This window comes from Apium graveolens, chromosome 10, assembly GCF_009905375.1.
Source record: "Apium graveolens cultivar Ventura chromosome 10, ASM990537v1, whole genome shotgun sequence".
Lineage (NCBI taxonomy): Eukaryota > Viridiplantae > Streptophyta > Magnoliopsida > Apiales > Apiaceae > Apium > Apium graveolens.
In genome coordinates, this window is record NC_133656.1 from 86975357 (window position 1) to 86995661 (window position 20305).

The 20305-nt window shown below is 36.1% G+C and overlaps 1 protein-coding gene and 1 long non-coding RNA gene across 2 annotated transcripts; one reads left to right on the forward strand and one right to left on the reverse strand.

Annotated features, from left to right (window-relative positions):
* Positions 1 to 1016: 1016 nt before the first annotated feature.
* LOC141693666 (uncharacterized) lies at positions 1017 to 3058 on the forward strand. Its single transcript, XR_012563178.1, has 4 exons — positions 1017 to 1210; positions 1506 to 1652; positions 2339 to 2757; positions 2847 to 3058. It is a non-coding gene; the product is annotated as an uncharacterized LOC141693666 (long non-coding RNA).
* Positions 3059 to 4237: 1179 nt separating this feature from the next.
* Positions 4238 to 4909, reverse strand: LOC141693619 (CENP-B homolog protein 2-like). Its single transcript, XM_074498772.1, has one exon. It carries the CDS (start codon positions 4877 to 4879, stop codon positions 4238 to 4240), a length of 642 nt encoding a protein of 213 aa, XP_074354873.1. The 5' UTR covers positions 4880 to 4909.
* Between the last annotated feature and the right edge of the window lie 15396 nt (positions 4910 to 20305).

Here is a 20305-nt window from a genome sequence, read left to right on the forward strand (position 1 = left end):
GGACTGTAAGTTGTAGTTAATAGTCTTATTAAACTCTCATTGCATTTGAACTTAAATGTTTTTGACATCATCAAATCTATTAACTTGTATATTTTTGCACAATTTACAAGTTGGGGGAGATTGTTAGATATATTTGAGATGTCATGTCTAATGTGTTTCATGTTTAGTTTTCAGATCTTAACAAACAGGAAATATCAGTACATACTGGAATCAGTACTTACTTGAAGTCAGAACTTAAGGATATCATAACTTAAAATATCAGAAGATAGATATCAGAACTTAAGTACGGGAGGACTTACAGTTAAGGAAGGAAGCTGATTTACAGGAAAGAAGATCGAGACTAATACAAAAAAAGATATGCATGGAAAGAGTTAGAGGACTGAAAGAATTGTATAACATATCTGATTGATATATTTTAGGAGACAGAATTATATTCCATATTAATTAGAAGTTATCTTGTAACTGTGTACTATATAAACACAGACATAGGTTTACACTATATGTGTTATCATTATTGAGAAGATCATACATTGTAACCTAGCAGCTCTCGTTATATTTGTTCATCACTGAGAGAGAACAGTTCCATTGTAACAGAGTTTATTATATTGAATATATCTGTTTACTGTTACTTGTGTTCGAAATCGATTTGATTGTATTAAACACTGTATTCAAACCCCTTCTACAGTGTTGTGTGACCTAACAGTTTAGCACCCATATTAATATGCCTTGACATAAATTTTGACATAGCTAAGAAATTCGGCCACATAATAACACCTAATTACGTATCGAATAAAGTTAACAAATAAAATTGTTTAGTTTTCATATTTTTAATTTAATTTCATTAAAAATAAATGCCATTATGGTCTGTTTGGATAGCGGTATTTCATTTAAAATGCTGAATTTGGATTAAATTCCCTGTTTGAATTGATTAAGGATTTGGATTTGGATTTGACCCAAATTCCAACTATTTAAAATAAAGCCCATTTGCTTAGAATTTGAAATAACAATTTAAAAGGTGTCATTTGAAATTAAAATCTCCGACCGGCTCTCTCCGGTCTCCACCTCTCTCTCTCTCTCCTCGATTTAATCTCTCTCGCTCCTCTCTCTTTCCTCTCGACTCTATCTCTTTCAACTCTCCTCGTCTCTGTCTGTCTACTCCATCCCTCTCTTTCGCTCATCCATTTTCGATAGGCGATACCTCCACTTCTAGGTATGGATTTATTTGCATCTATATATAAATACAATAGCTAATTGATTCAGTATTTTATATAAAGCTCTTTTTAGGTTTGGAGCATAACATTGGGTCTTTGAATAATTAGTTTATGTTTTTTATTTTATTGCTATTATGTATGATTTTTTTGTAAAATTTAGTTTTTTTGGAATGCTAATATGTAAAATTTTCTTGTGAAGTGTTACGTTGAGATTTAAATTGGAGATAATTTCTTGATTCTTATGCTTGTAATTCTGTTTTTTGAATTGATTTTGGTTTGTTTTGTTTTTTGGAGTTGGTTTGAGGCCAATGTAGGGGGATTTAGCATTTTGAGCAAAAAATTTGATCCAAGCTATGGCAGCTTTGAGAAGCTTCTTCCACCTGCTAAAACTAGTGGGACTACATTTTACGAACATACTAGTGATTCCTAGTTTAAACAGAGGTATACGTCCGTTCAATACTAATGCAAAATTTGTGATTTAGTTTTAGAGGCATTATTATATTTTCTTGTAGAGATAGTCTGCCTAGTGCCCGATTATAGAAATCTTATGTCTATAGACTGCTGCAGTGCTCTGTTATGCTCTGAATCACACGTCTAATCATTTCAAAGTGTGTGATCCATTTGTTCTAGACTTCAAGTTTACAAATTGTAACAAAAAGAATGTATTATAGTTCAGTTTTAATTTCATTTTATCACCTTTACTAGGTCAGCATATACAATAGCTAGTACATTTGGACTAAAATTGTAACATTTCTGGGAGACCTTAGAACATAAATTCAAACTATCTTAATTGATCTCACTATTCCAGGGAGGCATTTTCATACTAGTAATGCAAATTAATTGCTTGGTGTAATAATGTGTAAGGTGTAGCATGCGATTAAAGTGATACAATAGATTTTCCTGGACATATCTATTAAATTTTAATTTTTCTTTCTTCTCTTTCCTTCGTGAGATTGGAGTATATAGATATATGCATATATGGTGTTATGGAATCTGGAAAGAATAGAGTTGTGATATGATTTAAACTAGATTTTGCATTTAGCATACTGATCTTAGATGTTCAATGATGATAGTAATGATAGTATATACAAGGAAATATATCATCACTGAAAAAATTATCTTCGCAGAAATTATATTTATGGTGAGACTGATGTATAAATTATGACTTCGATGCAATTCATATTTTCTTGGAACCAACTTCATTCCCAATGAAAGCAAGCCTACGCACAGTGGTGCAAAGCCATCAAGCAGTAGAGGTGACCGTTGTTTTGCAAGCAAGCAAATAAGTCCCCAAGTTCCTGCAGGAAACTTTGAAGGACAGATCTCGTACAAGTTTAATTTGGTAAAATCGAGAGGTCCTGGGAGGATGGTATGTTCCCTCAAATGCTCATCGTCAGATGGACCTGCAGCTCCGAGACCCGGGGATGGTTATTTTTCTGTAATTACTTAAAAGCAGTTTTAGACGGTGGACATGGTCTTCCCTTCCTTGCTGGACTTCTAATCAATGGTCTTGCAACCAATGTGTCCAGTTTCACTGTTGATCAAGGTAAATATAATATTTTTACTGTTTTTGCATGCCTTTTTCTATATTGTCCTGTCAACTTGAGGTATTATAATTTATAGTTTTGGTTACAGCTGATCAGCCATGTCAGGACTATTACATTGTGAAGGAACCGGAAGAAGCTGATTTATTTGGTCTGGATCAGTTTTTGACCGAGGTCAAGAAGGGTAAGAAGGCCTTGGACAAGGTTGGAGTATAATTAGCATTGAAAAGGGTCGTCATTAGATTTGGATTTGAAAATGGTCGGTAGAAATGAGTAGTTTACGAAGATTATGCATCTCCGGAGAATATGTATTTGAAATGTATTTCAAATGTTTTTTGGATGTATTATTAAATTGAATTTTCAAATGAAATTCTAGTCGTTGCCAAACATTATTGGAATTTGAAATCCAGAATTTGAAATTATTATAGTTACCAAACAGAATATTTTACTTTGAAATTCCTGAATTGAATTCCTAGAATTGAATTCCACTATTTGAAATGAAATTCGCATTTCCAAACGCAATCTTATGGTTTTTATATTAGAAAGGCCACACAACCCCTCTAAGTTATATGAAGTTTGACGGTACTGCAACTTCTTTATATTAAAGATGGTGGGCAATTTTTTTTCTCAAAGAAAAAAGGATAGTGGTCAATTTTGTAAACCAATGAAATTTTTTGATTTGGGTGTAGTGTTGAAATATACAATCATGCTCTTTGAAATTGATCACCATTTATATATTTGAAGCTTCACCGTCACTGTCCGTCCTTCCGGTTGATCAATCTCGCAAAATGTAAATTTTTTATTGGCTTTTGTTTGGAGGAAACTCCGTATGTGATATAATAACTAATAATAAATCCGAATATCCGATGCATTTTAATGAATTTTAGACATGTTATGGGATAAACTTAATGACAGGTGTTAATATCATATTAAATTGTCGGTCACAGTTCGATTATTGTTAAAAAAAAATTCTCAAGATTTGTTTGAAAATAAGCATTTAACACTATATGAATGAATGAATCATTATCATAGAGGAATACGTGCTCTATATAAGCATTTAGAATTACACATTTAGTATATACAGGAGTAGTCCTTGTCCGTACAGAAAGTCGAAGCAACTTGCTAGTTGTTATGCAAGAAGTATGAGGGAGCTGGGGAAAATACTTGAGAAGTTTGAGCGTGGATGCAGGGTATAAATGCGCGGTACAGAAATGCGATATGGAAATACGGAATTTGATAAATTTAAGAAAAATGGAAATTTGGATGCGACAAATACAGTAAAACCTCTGTAAATTAATACTCGATTAATTAATAATCTCTCTAAATTAATAATTTTGTCCGGTCCCGACTTGGGCCAGTTCAAAAAATGATCAATTTCGATAAGATAATAAGATAATAATTTTTTTGAAAACCCTGTATAAAAATATGGTCCCAATAAAACTATAAATTAATAATTCCCTTATATTCATAAAAATATAGCTATTACATCTTTATAAAATATGATTCAATTGTAGTTTGCTTTTTCATATAATTTAAATCAACATGAAGCTCATCCCTAATCTTCCTTATTGCATCCAAAAGCTCGGGTGTGGTGCTTTCATGTTGCATCAAAAAGTTATTAAGCATTTTTGATGCCTTGAGTGCTTCTTTACGTGTAACCGGCTCCAACGGTGTTGTATCGTCTTCAAGATCATCTTCAACACTATTTTCAAGGATGGTGTTTGCAATCTCTTCTATACTCTGGACCTCGGAACATGATTCATTTTCACCCGGATAATCTAAGAAGTTATTAACATCCATTTTATTACGATAACCTAGATCCTTAATCATCACCTCAAGTTCATGAATGTATTCTTCCGGAGTTGTATGTTCATTTAAATTGCTCGAAACTTCATCTATGGAACGAATTTTGCAATGTTGAAAGCACCTTGCTATTGACTCTTGTTTTACATTTGTCGTCCACGTCGCGACTGCATAATTGATAGCATCCAAAACATTAATCTTTCCTGGATCAGATTGTCCCAACTCATAACCTTCTAATAACCCACGATAAAATCTCCTGCGATAGTGCATCTTGAAAGCTCTTATAATTCCTGCATCACAAGGTTGGATTTTTGATGTCATGTTATACTTAATTCATGTACTTTGAATTTTCCTAATATACATTGAATATTTTCTATGTAAAATACAATGAATTTAACCTATACACTACATGGACTTTGAATCTAATATATTGTACATTACATTGACTTTCTAAATTCATATATATTAAATTAATTGAATTAAGTATAAAATATAAATTGTACAATTCATTTTATTTAAATTTATGTGAATAAAAATTTAATCAAAAGTTAATTTTGTTTGCTACCGAAAATTCTCTGTAAATTAATAATTATTAATTTATCGATTAATTAATACCTCTCTAAATTAATAGAATTCTCCGGTCCCAACTATATTAATTTATAGAGGTTTTACTGTAGTAAAATATTAAAAATATATTTTATATAATATAATATATAACGTATAATCCAAGGGTCGGATATTAATCAAGCAAAGTACTCAAATATAGATATAAGTTCAACGTCCGAGTTAGCCAGATACATAAGTAATCATTCTTAATAATTAAAGACACAACATTAAACATGTTACATAAACTATAATTAACGTATTAGGTATATAAATCAACTATAAAAACCAACAAAGCAGGCACGAGGTAGCTTTTAAAAGAGAAGGGAAGACATATATGCGAATAATTACAAATGTACACACAGGCCGGAGAAGAGAAACGCCCAAAAAGAATGAAAGTGAAAATAAAGGGATGAACCTAGGTGTTAAAAGAGAAGAGCATAAGATAACCCGGAGCATCCAGAGAGCAGCGTCACGTAGAATCCTCTTGATGGGCTCTTGCAGATTAGGGTAACATAATTTAAAAAGGATATATACTTTTATTTATTTTGATTTAAGTATTTGCTGAAAAATTATAAAAACTGCCACTCCCGCAACTCTTTCTGCGCGTATTCCTTTCTCTAAATTTGCCGATACACCACCTGGCATATCCCGTAAATATTAAGGCCTATCGCCATGTACTACGTACTGCATACGCACGGGATACATAGTTCTTCACAGTAGGAGTGAATGAGCCGGCTCGGTTCGGTTTGGGAAAACGAAAACCGCAACCGCCAGTTCAGATTCGATTTCGGTTAAAAAAACTTGGGTTCGATTATCATTGGTACGGTTTCGGTTACGAAACCGCCAAATACAAAAAAATAAAAATAATATATAAACAGAAAGAAGTGTAGTAACATGACATCTAAACTTTCTATAAATCCCTTTTCACAAGTAACAGAGGAAATTTTGAAAATAAAATCATAAGTTAGTAAAATGTGTATGATATCAATGCTAATATATTACAGGCTGGGGGCATTTAAGAAAACAGTTGCAGCTTCAAACATTACATTACAAATTGTGTTTTACATATTTACCCTTGAGAATACATAAGTTGCTGCGTGCCCGTTTGGGAAATCTTAAAATAAGTAACTTATGACTTAAAATGATTAAGTGCGAAATAAGTGATAAGTTGATAGATACTTATAAGTTCTACAAGTGTTTGGATAAATTTACTTATAAGTCGGAACTTTTTTTACTTAAATGAATTAAAACAAATAATTATTAAATACAATTATCTTAGTTCATGAATCTTAAATTAGAAAATATTTTAAAATTTATATTTTAAAACCAAAACTTTAGAAAAAAGTGAAAAAATGAAAATAAGTTGGAAAAAAGTACGTCACTGCCAACTTTCAACTTATCAGCTTATAAGTTGTAAATTCAGCTTATAAGTTGGGTCGACAAACACTCGTCGATAAGCTGTTACGGGCTTATAAGCCATAAGTGGCTTATAAGTATATTGCCAAACAGATTGCTATTAGATTTTGTTAATTATATGAGTCATACTTAATATTTTATTTCTGGTAAAATTAGTATATTTTTGTTACAAATATTTGAAAGCCGGCTCTCTTCGAAATTAAAATTGGTCTAATTCGCCTAAATTAAAAAATAAGTTGTTGCGAAATAATTTAGTTTCTGCGGAACGAATCTTTAACTATTAAAACGAAAATTGTGCGCTTGCAATTAATAATGTATACAGATAAGGTTACATAAAATGATAGACTACACTACTAACAACATCTCCAGATAACACGGAGACCGTAACCAACTACACTAACTATTTTTCTTATACATATCCAAATATTACAAGGTCATACTCTATTAGGCCCCCTTAAGTTAGAGGTTGTGTCAACAACTTGTAACTTGGGTAAATATCGATGAAAGGCTGAACGAGCTAAGAGTTTGGTTAATGTATCACCAAGCTGGTCAGCAGAGTGAATATGAGTAACAAAAACTTTTTGTTGTTGAACTTGATCTCGAACAAAGTGAAAATCCAGCGCTATGTGTTTCATGCGACTATGAAATACTGGATTACGACAAAGATAGGTAGCACCGACATTGTCACAGTAGATGGTTGGTGGAACAGGAAGTGACAATTGTAGCTCAGTCATTAGATTCATCACCCAATTCGTTTCAGCTAATGCCGTTACAACGACCTGATATTTCGCTTCCGTTGATGATCGTGCCACTGTGCGCTATTTTTTAGAAGCCCAGCTAATAGGATTATCCCAAAAAATAAAACATAATCAGAGGTAGGTGTTCGGTCATTAATATCACCCGCCCAATCAGCATCAGAGTACACATTTAAAGTAGTGGAATGATGGCGACTTAGTTTGAGACCATATGAGATAGTGAGCTTCAAATACCTTAGAACTCTTTTAACAGCTTGCCAGTGTCACTGTAGGAGCATGCACGAATTGCGACAATTTATTGATGGTAAAACTAATATCTGGACGAGTAAAAGATAAATATTGAAGTTTACCGACTACTTTACTGAACATAGTAGCGTTAGCTGCCAGAGTGTCATCGGTATGAGAAAGTGCTAGACTATTGCTCATGGGAGTAGAGACACATTTGCTTTCATGCATGTTGCAGTCCTTCAAAATATCTTGTATATATTTAGACTGAGATAAAATGATACCAACACTATTGCGTAAGACTTCAACACCCAGAAAGTAATTGACATAACCAAGATCTTTAATAGAAAATCGAGTGGCTAATTTGTCAATGACTTGACGAATTAAAACTGAGTTGTTTCCAGTAATGAGGATGTCATCAACGTAAACTAATATATATATATAAAGTGATGCCTGCCTTTCAGAAAATAAAAAGGGAATTGTCTGACTGAGATCTCTGGAAACCAATAACAACCAAAAATTGTTGCAGCTCATTGTACCACGTGCTAGACTCATGTCGAAGACCATATATGTCTTTCTTCAATTTGCACACGTAATCAAGAAAATCTGGATGCTCGAAACCAGGAGGTTGGCGCATAAAAACCTCTTCTTCCAATCGACCTTGTAAAAAGACATTATTTACATCTAACTGATGTACATCCCAATCTTTCTAGACAGCTAAAGATAACATCATATGCACTGTTACAGGTTTTACTACAGGACTAAATGTGGAATGGTAATCAATACCTGGTCGTTGTGTAAATCCTTTCGCTACCAAACGAGCTTTGTACCGATCTATGCTACCATCAGGCTTTTGTTTAATGCGGAATATCCAACAACAATCAATGATATTTTTTGATGAATCTTTTGGTACAAGTTCCCAGGTCTCATTTTTCATTAATCCGTCAAATTCATATTGCATAGCTTGTCTCCAATGTGTATGTTTTTGGTCTTGTTTGTAAGTGGAAGGAGTAAATGTATATGCAGAAGAGGTAGCTATAAAATTAACAATTTTTCTAGGCTTGTAAATGTTATTTTGTGCTCGAGTGGTCATGCGTTGTATGGGTGGAGCAACAATAGTGGCAGAAGGTGGAGAGGAATTGGGTGCCGTCGTGGAAGAAGAATGCTCCAAGTTCTCTGCAGGTGTGCGACCAGTGTCAACTGGAGAATGAACAGAAAGGGGAGGTGGAATCTGATATGATATAAGTGGTGTAGAAGATGGTTAAGAAGAAGGTGAGTGATGGACTGAAATATCATCCCAAGAATTGTTGAAATAATTATCTTTAAACTGAGAAAAAATATTTTTAAAGGGAAATTGGATTTCGAAAAACTTGACATCACGTGAGATGTACAATTTTTTTGAAACTGGATCAAAACATTGATGGTTGTGATATGTTGTAGAGAATTCGAGATAAATACAAGGCTTTGAACAGGATTCTAATTTATGTGAAGTGTATGGTCCAAGCCATGGATAACACAGACTACCAAATACGCGTAAGGAATCGAAGTTGAGATCCTGTTTAAATAATAATTGATATGGTGATTGATTTTGTAAAGATGAAGAAGGAAGCCTATTGATTAAGTAGGTGGCATGGTGGCAAGAAAATGTCCAGAAGCTAGAAAGGAGTGATGGTTGATGAAGCAAAGTTTTGGCTGTTTCTATGATTTGACGGTGCCTGCGCTCAACAATTGATACCCGTTGTGGGGTGTAAGATGGTGAAATAAGGTGTTCAATGCCATGTAAAGAAAGATATGATTTAAGGCCTGCAAACTCGCCACCACCATCAGTATATAATGACACAATTTTAGTGTTCAAATAATTTTCCACTAAAGGATGAAATTTAAAAAAAATAATATATGAACCTCACTTTTATTTTTTAGTGTATAAAGCCATATGTATTTTGTGTGTTGATCAACAAAAATAACGTAGTAGGATTTTCTATCAACAGACACAACGGGAGATGGCCCCCATAAATCACTATAGACAAGTTCGAGTGGCTTATTTGCAACCAAGGTACTTTGAGAAAATGGAAGCTTGTGGCTTTTATTACAAGAACATGAATTACAATGAAGAGAATGTTCTAATGAAGAATAAGGTAATGAAAATTTATTCAAAGCTAATCTAAGAACTCTAGGGTTGGGGTGACCCAAACGACGATGCCACAATGACAATGAATGATGTTTTGACACAAGATTTGAGCGTGGAAAGGAATAAGATGCAGGTTGTCCAGAAGACCATTCATATAGTCCATCTTTATTCTGGCCGCACATTACCAGAGTTCCCGTAGGGAGATCCTTTATTGAAAAATGGTCAGGAAAAAATTCAACAGAGGTTAGATTATCATGACAAAATTATGAGATAGAAATTAAATTTCTCTTAATACTAGGTGCACACAATGTCTTGGAGAGTTTAAAATTGTGATTTGAGGAAGTCAATAGAATATTACCAGTATGAGTTATGGGAATCATATTACCGTTACCCACTGCTATTTCTTTAGGTCCATCATAATCGTGAAGACCTTGCGAGTCACTTGTGATGTGGTGAGACGCGCCAGAATCAAGTATCCAAGGACTACCATTGTTGGTGGACTTATAGATAAAATTTGCTTTGGCCTCAAGATGATTGTGGGACTTCAATCGACAGACACGTGCAGAATGTCCAAACTTGTCGCATAATTGACATTGAATGCGAGATTGTGGAGTGGTGGGTGATGGAGGATGCCGTGATACTGGTTGAGAAAGAGTAAGATTTGGATGATTCTTGGAATATGATTGACTTCAATTTTGGGGCTGATTTGATCGCCGATTGCAACAACTTCCGTAGTTGTAATTATTACCTTTCTGAACAACATCAACATTAATGTGTGTCGCTGACATTTTTTGATCTTCATGTTTGATGAAGAGTTCATGGTCAATAAGTTTGTCAAATAATTCTTCATATGTTATAAGAGTGTCCCTAGCACGGATAGCAACCAAGATTTCACGATATTCAGATCCTAGGCCATTGAGTATTTTAACTGTTAGCTCTTTTGGAGATATGGGTGACCCTGCAGTTACAAGCTCGTCTGAGCGAGAGCGAATTTCACATAAGTATTCAGCAATTAATTTGGTATCCTTAACCACTTTGTTTAACTGATCACGGAGACTGAATATCTGGGTCTGGCTTTTATTGGCATATGCAGTGTGTAGCGAATCCCAAGCATGTTTTAAATTCGGTACTATAGCAACAGTTGGTGCAATAGTCGGATCGACTGATGCCATCAAGGCATTTTGAATAAGCTGATCTTGACGAAACCAATCACGAAACTGTGGGTTGGCAAATTGTTGAGTATTCACCAGTGTTGTCTTCGAGGGTGCTGGTTTTGATCCATCTAGGTAGCTGAACAAATCATGTCCATGCATTAACATTGGAAATTGAGCCTTCCACGTAGAAAATTTTTGACTTCCAATGAGCTTAATGGGAAGTTGAGAAGCAGGATTGAACTGAATAATTTGACTGTTGTTTGGGATGACATTTGGATTGGAAACAGTATGTTGTAATTGTTGGTTATTTGGTTGAGTGTTTGCCATGAATATGGATGATTAGGGACCGTGCTTGAAGGTTAATAAATTAAACTCGTTTGAGTGTGAAGAAGCTCTGATACCATATAAAAGCAGAGAGGTTTTATGTGATTAAAGAGATCGAATGTGTTTGTATCACTAGTACTGATCTATATACAAGTTGTACAGATAAGGTTACATAAAATGATAGACTACACTACTAACAACATCTCCAGATAACACGGAGACCGTAACCAACTACACTAACTATTTTTCTTATACATATCCAAATATGACAAGGTCATACTCTATTACCTTTTCGATTCGTTTAGATTTACCCGAACCTGATTTTTTAGATTTGGATCCAGATCGGGATCTTAATTTTAGACCCGAAAGAGTTTGGATCTGGATTTGGATCTTAGGTATTTCAAACCGATACTCGACCTGAAACACTAAATCCGTCAAAAACCTGATCCGAACCCAAAACACGAAAAATCCAATAACATATTCTTATCTTACATAATTTTATTACAACAATATCTGATTTATATATGATAAGTGGCATTTTATACCACTTAGAACGTCTTATAATAGCTTAAATTGGTGTCTTGAAATCAAGTATTTTGTGTATTTGATGCGTTTTTCTAGTGTTTGTGCATTTTAGGGTATTAGTTGCATTTCGGGGGAGAATTCATCAATAATCAGCCTTGGCATGTGTCTAGCATTGTAAGAGGGAAGAGAGGAGCAGATTACAGCGAAGAAACGGAGCAAAATCAGACCATTTTCAAGTAGGGGTCTGAGCGCCCGCTCAGCTATGCTTAGCGGCCGCGCAGGAAGCTGAGCGCCCGCGTAGGGACGGGAAAATTAGATTTATTATTTTAGACTTCTATTTCTGTTTGGCTTCCAACTTCTGAGTAATCTGAGTTTTATGGGACTCCTATAGAAGTAGATTTCAGAGATGTTTCACGTGTGTTGGATCGTTGTATTAATCAAGGAGCGAAGGAGATAAGGAAGAAGACCGTTTTAGCACACCGCAACAAAGAGGAAGCATATTTTCTTGTGATTCTTTATTTCGTTGTAACGTTGGATGCTAGTTTTCTTTGCTTTGAACCTATTTACTCTTGTGACGTACTCTGGTTTAATATAATTAGATTACTTATTATTCTTTTGTGTTTATTTATCATATTTTCATATGAACCCATGATGACGATAAGTGCTAACATGGGCTAAACGTGATCATGGGGTCGTAACGGATTTGCTATGGAATTCTTTAGTTAGTTGTTTAATACCTTAGTGTGTGGTGATTGTATGATATCTAGTATTGGTTGTGCGTATTCGTCTTATGTGCGTCGCGAACATATAAGATAGGGTGTTAATCTCTTGTGAAGTGACGGTGGATCTTGAGATTTAGAACTTGCCATGCTAGCATAGGTTCAAGTACGAGTCTGCATGATTAGTGGGTAACTTTAACCGTTTTATTCGCCCTATGTAATCAAAAGGAATAACTTGTTCTTAAATCATTATGTTGTCAATTTCTGTAGACATATAGGGACTCAACATAATTGATGCCTATTCAACTTCTATCTTAATTGTGGATGTTTGGTAGAATGGTATTAGTACAATGAAAGTTGGGTTTTATTAGTTTCGTGTTATTCGATTAATATCATCACTGTTGCATACTAAGTATAATAACTCGAATTTTTGAGACCCTGTAAAACATTTAATGAATAGTAACCCTGACAGACGGGAAAAACTTTTGAGCCCACACTATATAGTGCATAAGAAAATGAGTTTCGGAATCGATATTACAACTATACGTACCAAATGACTGTATGTAAACGCTATTAATTTTCGAAGAAAACGAACTTTGAAAAATGACCGTAATTACGACTTATCAAGGACTACGGGAATCACAATATAATTACGAGATTAAAATCCTACGGATTTATATTCAATTAGGATAAATAAAAATATAAGGAATAAATACGAAAAGAATTACATTGCGAACCATTTACGAATAAGTATTGCGGAGAACGTTTAAGTAACCGAGCGAACACGTAAACGATTAATTAAACGTAACGCACTAACTAAAACATGGTAAGGAAGTAACCACGATTACTTCATCAAATAGTGAGCTAACCCTAGGATGACCAAGCTAGCTAGCAAATAGGGTGTTAAGGAGCTAACCTTGTAGTTTAGCATGTAAGCTAGCAAGCTACAAAGATATGTCCATGGATTTGGAGACAAGGAATAAACCTAAAGCTATCCTAGGAAGAATAAAGATCAACTTGCAAAGATATCAAGTCACCTTCCAAGAAGCAACCTAGAAATCATCCAAGAGAAGCAACCAAGTGCTATAAATACCCCCCACCCCCATTTGCTCCCATTCGGCTATTTTGAAGAAAATAGGGAAATTGCAATTCAAAACTCCAAGCTCTAGTTCTTGTAAAATCCCACAATTATTTCCCAAGCCTCCTAGCAACTAAACTAAGGTAAGAAAAATCTTTCATCTCTTTTTATCAAGGTTTGATGGGTGGAATAAATTCAAGAAACTCACTAGTGAATAGTGTGAATAGTAACCTCTATTTGGTTTCTTGATTTTAATGGTGGTTTTAGGTTCCAAAAATCATACCAAGCACTTCCAAGCCTCCACCATCTTCAAGAACACATCTCAAGCTTTCAAGAAAGGTAAAAATCTTTGGCCTAACTTTATTTAAGGTTCATGTTTAAGATCCATTTAGTGGGTGTTAGTAAACCTAGCTTACTAAGTGTTGTTGATGAAATCTTGATGATTAAGTTAAGTAGATTTAAGGTTGGTTGTTATTGCCTCAAGAACATGATTTTCTTGAGAGGAGTTTGTGTGTTGATGATGATATGATGATTGTTGGTGGTTGTGTTGATAGTTAAGGCGTAAACGAAACCCCGATCGTAAACGTAACTTCGTTAAAACCAACAAACCGTAACTTTAAGTTTCTGCAGAAATTCCCGAACTTGTAAACTGTAGATTCTTGAGAAATAATCTTTTTTTAAGATAGAAAATGTTATAAGGATCGTTTAGGCGCTTGAATCGCTTAATTACGATTTACAGATCAAAAGATATGATCGTTTTAGTAAAAGTATTTTATGCGACAAAAACTGCTACGAATCACGAACTTTGAAAATATAAAGGATAGACTTAAAAGTATTCATAAATCATGAAATTTTTACAGAGAGTAACATATGGAGTTTCCTAACTGTCATAAAATTTCAAGTGAAAATAATGATTTCTCAATTTTATAAAAATGTCGGAGCCGAGACCGCGCGAGTAGAAACCGTAAGAATCCTTAAACGGAGCCGACGTCGATATTGAGAATGAACTAAGATACTTAGGAAAATGAAGTGATCATAAAGTGTTTATGACTTAAAAGAAATGTTAAGGGTAGTATGAATTGAGAGGGTGTATAATGAGTAGCACATGAGTGCGAGTTACCATAAGTTAGGACGGAACCTAACGAAATGAAATATGTTTATGGTTATGGTTATAGATTTCCGAGCGGAACCTAGAGCATCCTCCACCTCGAGATACCCAGGCAAGTTTACAAACCCAACTCCATTTTTACTGTTGTGTTGTGAAAGGATTGTTTTACTATCATCGCTTAAATACTATGTTTGCCATGATACGTAGTTTTTGAATTTTCGCATAATATAGCGATGTTGTGCGCTAAGTATATATCGTGAAATGTTATTTCGCTTTAAGCGTAATGTATTATATAAGACCGAGGGTCGGTCGGTATTTAAGATAAAACCTGGGAATCATTCCGGAGATATTATAGGGTGGATATAAGTCCATAATAGTATATTTTAAAGGGGCTCATCATCCACTTACGAAACATTAAAACACCGCGAACTTTTAAAACGATTTCCCAACGAGCATATTCCCTCAACTATATTTTATTGATTCGGATATTAAATATTATATACATATTCCTTTATTATAGGAGTAGTATACTTCAACATTTATTTATTTCAAACCCGATTAATCATGATAGATTATTAATTATGTAAACACAAACTAGTTGAGGAATATATTTAAATAAATCTTTTAGAGAATAACTCATTCGAGGTATGATTAATATCAATTATCATTTAAATTATTTATAGACTACTATTTAAGTAATGATTATTTATTAAGGATTGTTATTGGTTGAAAGATCATAGATCCTGATATACCTTCTGATTTAGAAGTATTATTCGAATAATTTTAGATCGTCGGTGAATATTATTCCGACTTATTGTTATATTAAATATAGTTTCAAGAAGAAACTTTTCCCCTTATTAAATATCTGTTGACAACGGTCAACTCACATCCCTAGTAGTTCCTCCGAAATTCTCGGAAGTACGTATATACATATATGTACACTTATATTTAAAAAGATAAACTATCTCTATCAACAAGCAAAATGCTTGGGGAACTTCGATGTGGTTCAAGTTCCCGAGATTAATAGAATTTTGTTGAAGGATAATGGAGGGGTAGACTCTGGTACTACGTGTGCTGGATGGGCTACCAAAGGTACCGCAGGCGAAGGTACTTTGTGTACTCAGGAACTTGTGAAGTATGTGCATACCCGAAAATGGGACACGTAGCCCGAATGCGGTCAGGGTGATACCTGAGAGATGACGGTATTCGTCCTTTTACTAGTAAAGAAAGTTGCTTCCGTAGGATGACTGATCATCGTATGCGGTGGCTCCTGTGAGATGTCCAAACTCTTCCAATTGGAATTGATATGCAGTACCGTAACCCAAGCCTAGGTGCTGGGATTACTATTAAGGTATTCGCAGGTTATAAAACCCCCTTAAAAGAATTGTTTTCATAAGAAGGTGTGGGACGCCAAGAAATCTACTTTTAAATAAAACATATATATAATATATGATGTTATTATACAGTCATTTTCATACTGTACATTATTATGCTGAGCATCTTAGCTCACACTTGTTTTCTTAAATTGACACAACACAACAGTGAATCAAGATGCCTGCCATGAGAACCACAGCCAGGAAACGGGTAGGAAATGGCCAGCTGTTCCGTAGATTGTTTGGTGCAGTACCTCAGGTACTCGGAATAAGCTGGATTAGTTTTCAGTTGTTTATAGTTCGTCTTATTTATAAGTATGGTTTATGTATGATAAGAAATAAGAAACGTATATTCGGCCGGCGATTAACCTTACTCAAAAGTCACCCCTGGTAAGACTAATTATATTTGGGTTGTAATAAAATTTCTCTAGTAATGATGGTTCGTTTCCAAGATAATAACCTGTAGTGTGTGTGTGTTAAGTGTGGGGTCGTGAAGCATGAGTATTTACGTATCATAGTATGAGTTGTGTAAGTTTAGATAGCGTGGCTTCCGAGACTCCTGACCCCGGGTTTTGGGGCGCCACAGAAATGGTATCAGAGCCTTAGGTTATCAAATCTGGGAAACAATAGGACATAAAATATGTAGACCTAAGAATAATAAAACAATCAATTAGAGCTCAAGTCGAGTTCGTCGTCGGGCTACACATGTAGTCTTGACTGTTTTACCCTCAAGGGAATTCCAACTCTAAGTTAGTAACACCTTGCCTATTGTGTCAGGTACCAGTGGAGCCTAGGAGGGAGGTTGACCCTGTTGATGATGTCATGATTCCTGAGCATAACCCTATTCCCGAGCCAGAGAGCCCACCCATTGATGATTCAGACGATGGCCCTACTGAGGATGTCCTAGAGGAGGAGACTGAGCTTCCTGCCCCCGTAGCTAATGGCGTAGTATGGAGAGATGTAGAGATGTACCCACACCAGGCTATTCGCTCTCCTACACCACCCCCAGGGATCCAGAGCCCTATGTCCTATACTGATGACGATGATGAGGAGGCGATACGCGCACAGTTCCATGAGGTCCATGACATATCCTCTAGCGACCCAGATTCACCTCTACCACCACCGGAGACCATGCATGTAGCCGTACACGACTGGGTAGTGAGTCAGCTTAACGCTGAGATCATGGCGGCGTCTGCCCGCATTGTTGAGTTATACCAGGCACTGACAGCTGAGAGAGCCACCTGACTAGGATACCCCGGAGATTTCAGAGCTGCTTCCCCAGCCATAGCCCGTAGAGAGATCGATGGGATCAAGCTCCATACCAGGGTTCAGATGAGGATGACATCAGTGGGAGGATACATCCCGGTAGTCGATGCAGAATGATGATTGTAGGAGCGATGAGGAGGGTGCGTGACCTCACTCGCAGTGATAGTGACTGAGAGATTAGTGACTAGATGTAGACCTTAAAGAAGGCTGAGTGACTTGTCATCAATTTTGATAGGATTGCTAGTAGTAGATAGCGTTCCTAGCCTTTCAGGGTACACGGCTTATGTATTTTCATTTCAGTATTTAGAGCTAGCAGTGATAGATTGTAATTAGGTATGTATGAACTCGGCTAGTTGTTTCATCCCCAAGATATAATTGGGAGATCTTATGAATATATATCGAAGCAGTTATTAAAGAATTGATGTCTATATTAATGCACTTTATAAAACCTGTTAAGTAATAAATGACATGCTTATATATGAATAAAATAACCTAACTGTTATAATCATGTGACCAATTTTCCTTATCAGAATAATGCCACCCCGTAGAAGAGGAACCAGGGCACAGCCCATAGAGTCTGTTAACCAACAACGAGGTGACCCAGTAGTAAATGAGGAAAGTGAAGAAGACATAGACTATAATGAATATGATGAGGAAGAATATGTAGAAGAAGAGGCTGAGGATACCCAACAGGGAGGGAACCCCATAAATAAATTTATGGAACTGCTGAGAGCAAATCTGAACCAACAGCCCATACCACCACAACCCCATGCTGCCCAACAGACTGCAGCTACTACCTTTAGAGCCTTCAAATCCCTCAAACCCCCAGAGTTTCTAGGATCTGCTGACCCCGTTGAAGCACGGGCCTGACTCAAAGAGATATAATAGTCCTTCGAGATACTAGGAGTTGAGGAACGACATAAGACCATTTTCGCTTCTTACATGTTGAAAGGAGAAGCTAAATATTGGTGAGAGTCCAAACGAAACCTAGAAACTGATGCTGTGATCCCATGGGATAGATTTACCCGACTGTTCTTAGACAAGTACTTCCCTAGGTTTATGGAAACCCAGATGGAGATTAGGTTTCTGGAGTTGAAACAGGATAAGATGACCGTGGCAGAATATGAGGCAAAATTTACTGAGTTGTCTAGATTTGTGCCTGAGTTTGTGAATACCGAAGAAAAGAAAGCGCGAAGGTTCCAGCTTGGTCTGAAACAATGGATACAGAACCGAGTAGCAGTGTTAGAGCTGACAGACTATGCCACCTTAGTACAGAAAGCCTCAATTGTTGAAGCGGGTAGTGAGCAGACTGTGAAAGAAAAGGAGAATAGGAAGAGGAAGATAGGAAGCTAAAGAATAGGTACCCTCTTCCCAGAATTGATGACCTATTCGACCAACTCAAAGGAGCTGTACAGTTTTCCAAAATAGATTTAAGGACATGATACCACCAGTTGAAAATAAAACCGGAAGATATACCAAAGACTGCTTTTCGCACTAGGTATGGACACTATGAGTTCTTAGTCATGTCATTTGGATTAACCAATGCACCCGCAGCCTTTATGGATTTGATGAACAAAGTGTTCAAAAAGTACCTGGACATATGTGTGATAGTTTTTATAGATGATATTCTGATCTACTCAAAGACAGAGCAAGAACATGCAGAACATTTGAGGATAGTCTTAGAAATCTTGAGGAATGAGAAATTGTATGCCAAATTTTCGAAGTGCGAATTTTGGTTGAGAGAAGTTCAAGTTTTAGGACATGTGGTGAGTAGCAAAGGAGTTTAGTTGACCCTGCCAAGATAGAGGCGGTATCCAATTGGGAAAGACCAGCAACCCCAACAGAGGTTAGGAGTTTCGTGGGTTTAGCAGGATATTACTGAAGATTCGTGCAAGACTTCGCTAAGATAGCCGGTCCACTGACTAGACTTACCCGGAAGGCAGAAAAGTTCGTATGGACGGAAAAGTGTGAGGAGAGTTTTCAAGTACTGAAAAAAAAGGCTGGTGTCAGCACCAGTGCTCGCTCTTCCCGATGGAAAGGGAGAGTTTGTGATATACAGCGACGCATCACTTAAAGGATTAGGATGTGTACTAATGCAGCACGGCAAGGTTATAGCGTATGCCTCTCGACAATTGAAGGAATATGAGAGCCGATACCCTACGCATGACCTAGAATTAGCAGCGATAGTATTTGCCCTAAAAATTTGGAGACACTACCTATACGGTGAGAAATGAGAGATCTACACTGACCATAAAAGCCTCAAATATATTTTTACTCAGAAGGAACTGAACATGAGACATAGGAGAAGGTTAGAGTTGATAAAAGACTACGACTGTGAAATTTTGTATCACCCGGGTAAAGCCAATGTGGTGGCTGACGCCCTTAGTAGGAAGGAAAGACTCAAGATGATAATGACATCGCAGGAATTAGTTAAGGAATTTGAGAAGATGGAAATTGACGTAAGAATGACCGGTAAGGGAATAGAAGGATTATTTGAGATTAAGCTAGTACCAGAACTGATTGCAAAGATACGAGTATGTCAGGAAAAGGAGATGAGTGAGGAAAAAGGGACATTGACCGGTGAAGAAGTGAGATGCGAGAAGGATGAGGAAGGGATCATGAGGTATGCGTCCCGGATTTGGATTCCGAATGTGCAAGAATTAAAGGACGAGCTGTTGCATGAAGAGCACAGCTCTAGATATTCAATCCACCCAGGAAGTATGAAAATGTACCGTGACCTTAAGGAATATTATTGATGGCCTAACATGAAGAGAGAAGTAGCGGAGTGGGTTAGCAAGTGCTTGACATGCCAAAGAGTGAAGGCGGAACATCAGCGACCTAGTGGACTGTTACGACCCTTAGAAATTCTGGAATGGAAATGGGAACACATAGCCATGAATTTTGTGACAGACTTACCTAGGACAAAGACTAATCACGATGCTATATGGGTTATCATTGATAGACTGACCAAGTCCGCACACTTCCTACCAATCAACGAAAGGTACACCGTAGACAAGTTGGTAGATATTTACTTGAAGGAAATTGTAATAAGACACGACGTTCCTGTAGC

What these genes read in the sequence shown, in the direction of transcription:
- LOC141693619 (XM_074498772.1), bottom strand. Translation starts at nt 4,879, where the DNA reads ATGACATCAAAAATCCAACCTTGTGATGCAGGAATTATAAGAGCTTTC.